The sequence below is a fragment of the Castanea sativa genome, chromosome 2 (genome assembly GCF_040712315.1).
Source record: "Castanea sativa cultivar Marrone di Chiusa Pesio chromosome 2, ASM4071231v1".
Taxonomy (NCBI): domain Eukaryota; kingdom Viridiplantae; phylum Streptophyta; class Magnoliopsida; order Fagales; family Fagaceae; genus Castanea; species Castanea sativa.
This window is the reverse complement of record NC_134014.1, coordinates 42,201,084-42,212,732: the sequence shown is the minus strand read 5'-3', so window position 1 is coordinate 42,212,732 and position 11,649 is coordinate 42,201,084. Positions and strand designations below refer to the sequence as shown.

General features: G+C 37.6%; 1 protein-coding gene across 2 annotated transcripts; it reads left to right on the top strand.

Annotated features, from left to right (window-relative positions):
- Window positions 1-452: 452 nt before the first annotated feature.
- Window positions 453-11,415, top strand: LOC142624361 (U-box domain-containing protein 4-like). Of its 2 annotated transcripts, none has more exons than XM_075797913.1 (6): window positions 453-642; window positions 2,047-2,221; window positions 8,065-8,345; window positions 8,582-8,698; window positions 8,814-10,877; window positions 10,958-11,415. In XM_075797913.1, the coding sequence occupies exons 3-6, from the start codon at window positions 8,070-8,072 to the stop codon at window positions 11,015-11,017; spliced, it is 2,517 nt and encodes an 838-aa protein (XP_075654028.1). In that variant the 5' UTR covers window positions 453-642; window positions 2,047-2,221; window positions 8,065-8,069; the 3' UTR covers window positions 11,018-11,415. The 2 variants fall into 2 exon arrangements, with proteins under 2 accessions (XP_075654028.1, XP_075654029.1); XM_075797914.1 differs by having other exon boundaries at window positions 460-642; window positions 2,047-2,214.
- Window positions 11,416-11,649: the final 234 nt, after the last annotated feature.

Genomic DNA, 11,649 nt, shown 5'->3' with positions numbered 1-11,649 from the left:
AGAGGGGGTATTTTGTAATAAATAGGAAATAATAAAATATCGAATTTAGGTTGACTGAAAAAAGGAAAAGAAAAATTGACATCATCCACATTCCACAGTAAGCCAAGAGTGCAGGTTGTTATTATATTAATTAATAAAAAAAAATGGAAATGAAAAAAACTGAGCAATATCTATCCATTGGACTTCCATAAATGTGGGTAAACGGCCTTTGTGGCGGCTATCTCCCAAAATATGAATACCCAGTCAAATCCACATAATCAAATACTATTGAGCTCTGCCATATTTATGACATGATAATTACGTAATCACCACAATGCCCCACTCTCCTCCTATGTTTACCGCTGCCCCTACCACCTATATATATATATATATTACTTTTAATTTTATAACTAAATAACAGAAAATATAATATTAATATTAATATTAATATTAAAGAAGAAAAAAAAAAAGTTAGACCCAGAAACAAAGGATCAGAATACCACAGCACAGAATTGGCGAATCTGGCTGTTTTGTGCTTTGTGAGAGAGAGCGAGAGATAGAGGAGAGAGAGAAAGCAAAACAAAACAAAACAAACAAACTCAGCCGAATTCCTCTTCGTTTCCATAGCTTTTGTTTTTTTTTTTTTTTGGTCGCTTCATTCAGGTACCGTTTCTTGTTCTAACTCTTCGTTTTGATCCAACTTATTAGGGTTTTGAATTTTATAATTCTTTTCAATTAGCTGCTTTGTGAAACCACTGGTATGTGCATTTCGGCCTAAGAATTATCAACTCCCCTTTATCTTTCATCTGAGGCTTTCGAACCCTCATTTCTGCGTATGCGAAATTTGAACTTTGTGTTTTGCTTTTAATTGATATATGTTTTGTGGGATTTGAAAAAAAAAAAAAATATTTAATCTGCTTAATGGCTGTGAGGTTTTTGCTCTAATAGAATTAGTGGTTTATTTTGAATTTTCTATGATAGCTAATACGATCTGGGTTGATATATGGGCTTGTTATAGCACTGCTAATAATATCTTTGATTGGTGTATATGGTGTATTTAGTTTCGATTTTGTATCTCTAAGCTTATATAATTGAATTAATTGAGGATTGAGGATTGAAGTTGAAGACCAGTTTGGGTAATTCATTATGGGAGGTGTAGGGGACGGGGGCAATTCGGTTTAGAATTTGGAAATTTGTGAAGAGTATGTGAGTAATTATCATGGATATGGTTCTATGGCATGGTAGAAAGGTTAGAGAATACTTTTTGAAATCATGCTCTACAGTATTTAATTTCTTCTAGCCAGATGCTTTCTTCTCTGTTACATCCTTTCAAAATAAATTTGCGCGTGCGTGTGTGTGTGTGTGAGAGAGAGAGAGAGAGAGGAGGAGTAGGAGGAAGAGCTGCTGCATTTTCATATCGCTAGCCCTTGCACTGTGTTTGGGAGGTATAAATGAATGGAATGGAGCATAGGGTATTTTCTCTATTGTGTTTAGAACTTCATAAAAAGAAGGAAAAATGAAAGAAATATATAATTCTAGTATTATATACCCTTTACATTTTATTTTTCTTTTCTCAAAACTAGGATAAAATTGCTATTTCGCCTTAATTTCATTAAAAGAACCAATATTCTTTTCACTTTTGGAGGGAAGGGAATGAAATGCGCTTTCTCTCCTAGCTAAACTGTTCCTTCCCACTAACCCCCTGAACACAGGAATATATGAAATGCCCTTAAAATCCATTCCATTCAATTCCATTCCTTTCCCTCCTTCCAAACTAGCTGCTGAAAAAAAATTGGTGATTGTATATATATTGTAGAGAGACAGGTCATCTTTTATTTATTTATTTATTTTTCCTATATTGTAACTTTAGAAGTTATAAGAGAAGGCTGTCCACATGACCACTTCTGTGAGGAAACTGTTTATGTGCTCAGTTTCTTTATTGAGGTGGGTGGTTAATGTTTTTCATATTTAGAAGGTTTAAATTTATAATATTAGAAATTCATTGCTTGTCCATTTTTAAATCTTCAATATTCTGGATTCATAATTCAAATTTTTGGTTCTGTACAGGGTTTGGTAACTGGATAACCTCAATTCCCAAGGTTCTTTATGTGGATTTGATCTCTCCACATGGTGGGTGCATAAGGTTTTTGCATGTGATCTTCGTCTATACAGATTAATATGGTTTCTCAAGGATCAGCCGTGTGAGGAAGATTGTTTTGATTTTTGAAATTACAGGTTTGTGGTGAGTGTTACATTCTTTGCCTTCTTTACCTGATATATGTGGCTATTATTGTTATCATTTCTTCATACTGGTTAATGGCTTAAATTTATCTCTTTGTCATGACTTATTCTAAAAGAACTTTGGTAGTAATGGTGAGACATGATAGCTGATAAGCCAATGGAGGATGTTGCTTTTGATAGAGTTGAAATCACATTAAGTCAATTGAAGGAATTGCTGAATAGATCTACTTGGTTAGGTTAATTCCAAGCTCACAAGTTAACTTGGATGAATGGGAAAGATCCATGATCCAAATGTTTTTAGTGCTTCATAAATGTTGACTAAGGATTAAACAAAAAAAAGGGAATTAGTATATTTTTTTAGCAAGGACCAAATCCAATTCAAGTTGTATTTGTATTTGAATTTCCACTTAATATATACTTATAAAAACAAAAATTTCTGATTAATATAATAGTGTGCTATATATATTTTAAATCCTCTGGGATAAGAACTTTGAATAGGCAGAAAATTTACGGTGGGATCACTGAGGTACTCTGTCTTGTTCAGTCTACCATTTAGGATGCTCACTTAAATGATACAATTCTGATAGGGTTTCTTCTTTGTTTGGTACTAGAGCCTAATTATTTAAATGTGTTGAAAGCCTAATAATGTGCGTGGTGCATGGTGCATGGTGCATGGTAGGTTCTTCCATCATTTACCCCAGCTTGAAAGACCATGTTTTGGGGAGAATCTGGAGTCCTAAATGTCCTCTTGACATAGATTTAAGTAAGAATAAGATTATTGAAAAAAGACTACTTCATGCAAAAAGGGCACAAAGTAGCCAAAAGAATTACAAAAAATTACAATAGGATTATGTACAAAAGGATAGGGATTCTATAAACATTGGAATGGATTCTCTAGACGTAAAACCCCAAGCATGAGACCAATTAAACAAAGTGCCTACAAATGAGGCAAGGAGTTGATCCCTTGTACTCTCCAAATCCTCAAATGTACACCTATTATGCTCCAGCCAAACAATCCACAGCAAACACAGTAGAACCAAATTCCAAATGTCTGAGGAATGTTTTCCTATCCAGTTCTCCACCCAAACAACAGATCTATTCCTCGCTCTAGTAAGACCCAGGAGACCCAAAAGATCTAAAAACAAAGCTCCACAACTAATGAGCCCCCTTACAATGAAGAAAAAGTTGACCTGCTATCCCCTCATACATCGGCATATGCAACACCAACCCACTATAGTATAGCCTCTCCTCCTAAGGTTATCACAAGTGAGTATCTTCCCCAATGCCTCCATCCAAAAAAAGAAAAAAAAAAAGCTCTCCAAGGAGCCTTCAAACCCCCAAACACCTTTCCAAGGGAAAGAGACTGTAGTGGACCCCCTCAAAGCATTATAGTAAGAAAGCATATCAAACTCCCAAATTTTCTTCAACCTCCACCTCACCAGATCTTCGCCCTCATTAAGAAGAGTAGGAGAATCCAGAAGATGAAGAAAGGCAACAACCATATCCAACTCCCAACCATTAAGATCGAGGAAGAAACACATCCCAATTCCACCTCTACCCCTTAGTCTGCCATACAAAGACCACATTGAAGCCTCTTGATTAGTAGAGTTCTCATACAAGACCAGGAAGGCCATTTGGAGAGGTTGGTCGCCACACCAACAATCATGTAAAAAAAAAAATCTCAGTTTTCCTCTACAAACTAATATGCTGACCAAACCTCTCCCAACCCATCCTAATAACCGTGGGAACCCGAACTAACTTCAAACTCCAACCCCACCACTATCCCCCCCCCCCCCACCCCCTAATTTTAAGGCTACCACACGCCTCCATAGATATGCATCTTTGAGCCCAAACTGCCAGTCACTTCCCTAAGAGGGCTTTATTAAAGGTAGTAAGTTTCCTTATCCCTAACCTGTCATTAGCAATAGGAGTGCAAACCTTCTCCCATCCCACCAAATGATGCTTAAGCTAATCCCCCAAACGTCCTTATAAAAGTTCCTTTGTAATCCTATTAGCCACACTCGTAGGGATGGTAAACAAAGATAAATAATAAGGAGGGCTGGAAAGCGCACTCTTCAATTAAATCAAACAACTTGCTTTAGAAAGGTAGAGTTTCTTCCATCCTGTTAACTGTCGTTCAAACTTTTCCAAGATGGGATTTCAAATAGATGTTGACTTATAGGAGGCCCCAAGAGGCATACCAAGATAAGACATAGGCAAGCACCCTACCTTGCTAACCAAAATATTCTTTAAAGCATTAATATTCTTATCCTCCCCTAGTGGAACCATTTCACTCTTGCCCTCAATCCTGTCACTGCCTCAAAACAAGAAAATAATAGTCGGATATAGAGGATTTGCTCAGTACTAGCATCACAAAAGAGTGTTGTGTCATTTGCAAATAATAAGTGAGAAACAAATATCCCATCACCATCCACACCACCCACCCTAAATCCGTTGATAAGACCATCCCTTCTATTCTCCTAAGCATCCTACTTTATACCTCCATCATCAAAATAGAAGGCAAGGCGGATAGAGGGACTCCTTGGCCTTAAACCACTCAAAATGCTAAAGAAGCCACCTGGAGATCCATTAATTAAAACTGAGAATTGTACCATGGAAATACAAGTATGTATACACTGCCTCCATTTTTCACCAAAACCCATACTCCCCAACAAGTATAGAAGGGCCTCCCAAGTCACATGATCATATGTTTTTTCAATGTCCAACTTGCGAATGACACCCGAAGTGTGACCTCTGACTCTACTATCAACACACTGATTTGCAATAAGTACCAAGTTTAAAATTTACCTACCTCCCACAAAAGCGTTCTAAGTCTCAATACAAGTGTATCCAACACCCCTCTCAATCGATTCACCAAAACCTTGGCCAATATCTTGTAAACACTTCCCACCAGGCTAATAGGCCAGAAGTCTCTAATATTGGAGGCATTGTGCTTCTTGGGGATTAAAGATATAAAGGAGGCATTCAAAGATCTTTTTCAAATTTACCTTACGGTCTGTACTGGTAAAACTGAATGCCATCACATCTCTCTCCACAACCCTCCAACAGTGTTGGAAAAAAGCCAGTGAAACCATCTAGCCTTATCCCCTTGAAGGTAGCCTGAAGAATCTCCTCTCTTTCAAACCTCTGCTCAAGCATACCACTCTCCACCACCCATATCAAAATATAGGTATGGATATCCTTCTCTTTGATAATACTTTTAATTAAAGTTGGTATGCAATTCCAATAAAGTTGATCATTTGATACTCTTCTGTACTGTGCTAATGATTTATGGTCTTGTTCTTTACGTTGTTTGGAGTACATTGGGTTTGCCCAAAACAGTTGCTAAGTTATTGGTTTCATGGAGCTGGAAGCTGGGGGTTGGGGCAGCCTAGTGGCATGTGGGGCAATCCCTTCATGCCCTGTATGGTTTGTCTGGTTGGAAAAGAAGCAGGAGGGCTTTCGATGATGTTTAGAAATTTATGGGGGAAAACTAAGTGAAATTTTCTTAAAAGTTTGGTTCCAATGAGTGTCAGTCCATCCTTTGCTTGGCTGTTTCGTGTCTTTCTACAATCATCCATTCTTTCTTTGTATACTTTGTGTACTTGGATTATGCTTCCTTCTTGATTTTTTAATTACATTTTATTAGTTATTAAATAAATGAGATTCCAGCATTTATCATTGTTGGTGCTTGTGGTTTTTAGACCAAATGGAATCACCTCACCCATAAATAATGTTTGTAGGGAGAGATAATGAGTTTAGTTCCATACAGGTGGATGAATTGTATATGCTAACCAACCAAAATAAATAATTAAGAAAATAAAATATATATCATTGATATTAAATTCATTATATTTTTTGTCTTCCCATTAAATAGATCATTTCACTTACAATAATATTCTATATTGATAATTATAGGTGTACTTTGACATAGATTGGGTAGTTCCAAACGCACTCCCCCCACCCCTCCCAAAAGAAAAGAAATAAACTTCATGCTTCATATATTGAAATTATCCATTGATGACTTAAAAGAATGCGTGCTTTACATAAATGACATTTATTATTGCCGCCTGCTTCACCACCTGTTGTCTTATATTTTTTATTTATGTGCTTAAGGATTTTGAAAAAGACTGGGCCAGTTATAGCTAATACCAATTTTAAGTTGATTGCACAATTAAGACCAAAAAATTTAAACTAGCCAATTTATTCATGCATGGATATCACAATAGAACAGAAAATCCCAATAAGACAAGCACCCAAACACCGGAAGGTGTTTACCAAGAGAAAAACCCAAACCGGGCAAAAAGCTCTTGAGCCTGTAGCATCAACCAATTCACTAGTAAGAATAGTTGCAATATATTACACTTACAAACCCTCCAAGCTAAGTAAGAGTAGATGTATTCGAGCTCCTTGCTCCTGCTTGCAACTGATTGCACCAATCCTTTCTCCTTACTAGCTACTAGTTCCGCAAATTGAGCCCTCAACCTTAAGACCAAGTCTATTTGGCCACTTCAAGGCCTCTCAAAGATTTTTTTAGATTTCTAGGGATTTCTCTTATGAATCCCAGCACCAAGCTTCAATAAAGATCACTTAAGGTATCTTTAGCATGTGGCTTGGGTCTCCTTTCAATAGATATGACAACTGGAGAGGGTGAAGGTAGAAAGTTCAATGAGTTTTTGCACTAAGGGAAATGCTTAACTCTCTCACTCTTCAATATGAGAACTCTAGGTATTCTAAGTGAGGTAGATTATTTGGACAGAATGTAATTGGCGTTCTTTTGAGGATACTGACAAATCTTTGGCTCAGTTGATAGATTGGTGCCAGCGGACTCTTTTAGATTGGTCTTGGTCTTGGTCTTGGGGTCTCTTGGACTGTTCTTCTCTTACTAATTTTCTATTGTCTCTTAGCATAGCATCTTGATTCCTTTGTTTCTTTATTTTTTTGTGTTGCTCTTTGTTCATTATTGTGAACACCCTGTATCCTTTCTCCTATTTCTTTTTTAATAATATTACCTAAAAAAAAAAAAAATTTCTGGGTATATCTTCATGGCTATAGTGAGATATAAGAGGGGTAATTGGATAGGAATAGTAGAGAAAAAAATCAACAACTTTCTCTCAAGTTGCAATTTTTGCTCTACATAATTACTCGTAAGTTTCTTGTGAAACTGTGTCCAACTCATTTTTAAATGCTGTACTTTAGCTTGATATGCCCAGATTTGCTCGACTGAATTTCTTCAAACAACAATTCCACCTTTCAGCCTATGACCCTCTAATCTCATGTGCAATACATCTCATTAAAATCAATTACAAGTAAATGATTGCAAATACAATGAAATTTGGCACGGAATATGCCAAGTGCCAACACTAGAAAATTCTTAACAGATTACACTTGAAGCTTATATTCCATTACCATGTGCCTCAATATCCAAGGCAATAAGAATATGCCTCACATTCTGACATTCTTTTTGCATTTTTTGTTCTAAACATTAACTGAAGTTAGGGTTTTTATTTATTTATTACAAATTGGTAATTTTTTCCCTCCTATAAATATATATGTATATATATTTTTCCCACAGTGGAGGTTTTTTTTATTGGTCTTTCTGTCAAGATGATGTGGAAAACAACAATTTTTAGATGGATGGCATACAAATATTAAGTACCAATCAATTAGTTTTATTTTCAATAGCTTATGAACTAGGCAGCTATTTGTTAATCACATTGTTGTTAATCGCATTGTTGTGGTGTAAATTTTGTATAAGTTACGCCAAACAACCATTCTTTCTATTTTTTATTTTTAAGAACTTACTCTGTTGAGTGACCATTTCCTATTCTGTTATTGATACAGGTGTGATGGAGATATCATTGTTAAAAGCCCTTCTTAATAACATATCATCATTTTTCCATTTATCTTCTTGTGACAATATAAACTCAGAACCAGTTCTTAAGTATTACCAAAAGGCTGAAGAGATATTAAAGTTGTTGAAGCCAATACTTGATGCAATTGTTGATTCTGAATTAGCTTCTGATGAAGTGGTTATCAAGGCATTTGAAGAACTAAGTCAATCTGTCGAAGAATTGAGAGAGCTCTTTGAAAACTGTCAACCATTGTCCAGTAAAGTTTATTTTGTAAGTTAAATATACAATTTTATAATCTGTTTTAGTTTGTGAATTTGATGGTACAGTATCTTAATCACCAATTGAAAAGAAAACTAACTAAATTGATCATTCATGGGTTATTTTACTTGTGATTAGCATACTTTCACCAACACAAATATGGCTATTATACCCTTAGTTTATTATAATATTGGGTGTTTTGGGGAATACAAATTTTCTAATCATTTTCCAATTTGCATGATATCTAGGTTCTGGAAATTGAATCATTGATATCAAAGACTCGGGCTACTGGTCTTGACATTTTTCAGCAGCTGAAGTCTTCACATGAACATCTTCCTGATGAATTGAGCTCAGCATCTCTTGAGGTAGCATATGAGGGGAAAAAATACTTAAATTTTACAGGATTTTGGTTGCTAGAATTGGGAAGATGTATATCTAAATTATTTTATGATGCCTAACACCCAGCATGTTTAATTGCAGCATTGTGTACAGAAAATTAAGCATAAGGGATATGAACCAATGTCATCTGTCATTAAAGAAGCTTTAAGGGATCAAATGAGGGGTGTTGGACCCAGCTCAGAGACCCTGTTGAAAATTTCAGAGAGTCTGAGCTTGAAATCAAACCAGAAGATTCTCATTGAGGCTGTAGCCCTCGAAAAGTTGAAAGAGAATGCTGAACAAGCCGAAAAGGCGGAGGATGCTGAATATATTGATCAAATGATAGCTCTTGTAACTCACATGCATGAGCGCCTTATTATGATAAAGCAATCCATAAGCTGTAGCCCGGTTCCAATACCTCCTGATTTCTGCTGTCCTCTCTCTCTCGAGCTGATGACAGATCCAGTGATTGTGTCATCAGGGCAAACCTATGAGCGGGCTTTCATCAAGAAATGGATTGATCTTGGTCTAACTGTCTGTCCTAAGACACGACAGACTCTGGCGCACACCAATCTAATACCTAATTACACTGTAAAGGCCCTAATTGCAAACTGGTGTGAGTCAAACAATGTGAAGTTGCCTGATCCCATGAAGTGTACAAACTTAAACCAACCATCACCCCTTCTTGGGCACACAGACTCTGGTGCAACCAGGGAGTCACCTGTTTTTCCTCATTCCAGGGTCAACCAGCCAATATCACTTGAGTCAAGCCGGTCTATGGGTTCACCTGGTAAGAACTTGATCTTGTCTGGTGGAGTACATCAGGAGGACACTTCACCATTGTATCCTCATTCTTCATCAGAGGGCTCCTTGTCTGGTGTAGCTGGAAATGGGCAGGATTTGGATATGGCAAGAATATCACCAACAAGTTCTGAAGATAGGTCTGCAAGCTCAGAAGAAAGGAATATGGATGCAGTTGGCCAACCCACTACATCACCTTCTGCAAATGAATTTTCCAATGCTACTGGAGCTGAACAATCAGCTCAGAGCCATAATAGAACTGCCTCTGCCTCAAGTGTGCTTTCTAATGAAAATTTTACTCAAGAAACACCTGGAGATGCCAATGAAGCTTCACAGATAACAACTAATCTGACTGGCTACAGCAGTGACGCATCAGGGGAGGGGAAATCAGAGCCACTTGCTGCTCCCTTGACTTTGCCACAGAGAGAACCTGATTTCACTTCCAGATTGTTGGAGGCAAGGCCTCGAAATCAATCAATCTGGCGGCGACCATCAGAGAGGTTTGGTACAAGGATGGTTTCTTCTCCTGCTATTGAAACAAGAGCTGATCTTTCTGGTATTGAAACCAGAGTGCGGAAGCTAGTTGAGGACTTGAAAAGCTCTTCAGTTGATACTCAAAGAGATGCAACATCTGAGATCCGGTTACTTGCCAAGCACAACATGGATAATCGGATTGTAATTGCTAACTGCGGGACCATTACTTTGTTGGTCAATTTGCTCCTCTCGGAAGACTCACGGATTCAGGAAAATGCTGTTACAGCACTTCTTAACTTATCAATCGCTGATAACAACAAAACTGCGATCGCTAATGCTGGTGCAATCGAACCTCTGATTCATGTTCTTACGACGGGGAGTCCTGAAGCAAAGGAGAACTCAGCTGCCACTCTCTTTAGCCTCTCGGTGATTGAGGATAACAAAGTCAAGATTGGAAGGTCTGGTGCAATTGGGCCTCTGGTTGATTTATTAGGGAATGGGACTCCTAGGGGGAAGAAGGATGCAGCCACAGCTTTGTTTAATTTATCAATATTTCATGAAAACAAGTCCCGAATTGTGGAAGCTGGTGCCGTAAAGTACCTTGTGGAGTTGATGGACCCGGCTGCTGGAATGGTTGACAAGGCCGTAGCTGTATTGGCAAATCTTGCTACAATTCAGGAGGGACGGACTGCTATTGGTCAGGAGGGTGGGATTCCAGTTCTGGTAGAAGTTGTTGAGTTGGGTTCTGCAAGAGGGAAGGAGAATGCAGCTGCTGCTCTTTTACATCTTTGTCAAAGCAGTAATAGATTTTGCAGTATGGTGCTCCAAGAAGGAGCTGTCCCACCACTGGTGGCATTGTCACAGTCAGGCACCCCAAGGGCCAAAGAAAAGGTATGCGGCTGCTTATGAGGTTGCTGTTTCTGTTATTTTTATCTTGAAGACTAATCTAACATGGTTTTGGTTACTTGCAGGCACAGGCGCTTCTTAGCTACTTTAGGAGCAGCAGACACGGTAATGCTGGGAGGGGCTGATTTTGGGATCACAACCTTGGGGTTTCATCCCAAGGTTTTGGGTCAAGTTCTAAAGAGTGTGTACATTTGATGTTGCAAATAATGCATGTGAAAGGTGATCTTGCAAGTATTTTACTTGATCTCTAGAAGAAAAGAAAGGGGGAAAAACCAATTATGATTTATGGAGGACTTGATTGAGTCCTCTTGTGAAATAGGTCTACTTGTGAATGTGGGAAGAAAATTTTATACACGTGAGTGCAGTGAGCTTGGGCAAGACAACGACGGACAAATAATCAGTTCTATTAATGTCATTGTCTTATTTGCTTCTTTTTGTGCATGTTTGTTTTTTTTTCATTGGTGTTTCAAAGAAGTTTAAAATGCTGTGATTTAGTGGAGGCTGTATCTAATTTGTTGTGCAATAGTTATCTTTTTCATTTGATTGTCAAATCGGTTTGTGTTGGCAACTCAATTTTGTCGCTCCATACAGGTGATTTTCATTTTCACTGGAAAAAAATAAGCCATGTTTTCCCGTTAACAATTTCCAAAGAAATGCGTGGCTGCTAACCTACTTCCCCTGAGCTTACACTAATATCTGCATATTTACTCGGAAAAAATGGTGCAGCTTTATTTTCTCGATAATTCAATAGTTACAA

Bases quoted from the DNA above. Each gene is read 5' to 3' on its own strand.
- LOC142624361 (XM_075797913.1), top strand. From the start codon at position 8,070: ATGGAGATATCATTGTTAAAAGCCCTTCTTAATAACATATCATCATTT. The intron at 8,346-8,581 runs GTAAGTTAAATA...CATGATATCTAG, and splicing joins TGTCCAGTAAAGTTTATTTT to GTTCTGGAAATTGAATCATT. The intron at 10,878-10,957 runs GTATGCGGCTGC...GGTTACTTGCAG, and splicing joins CCCCAAGGGCCAAAGAAAAG to GCACAGGCGCTTCTTAGCTA.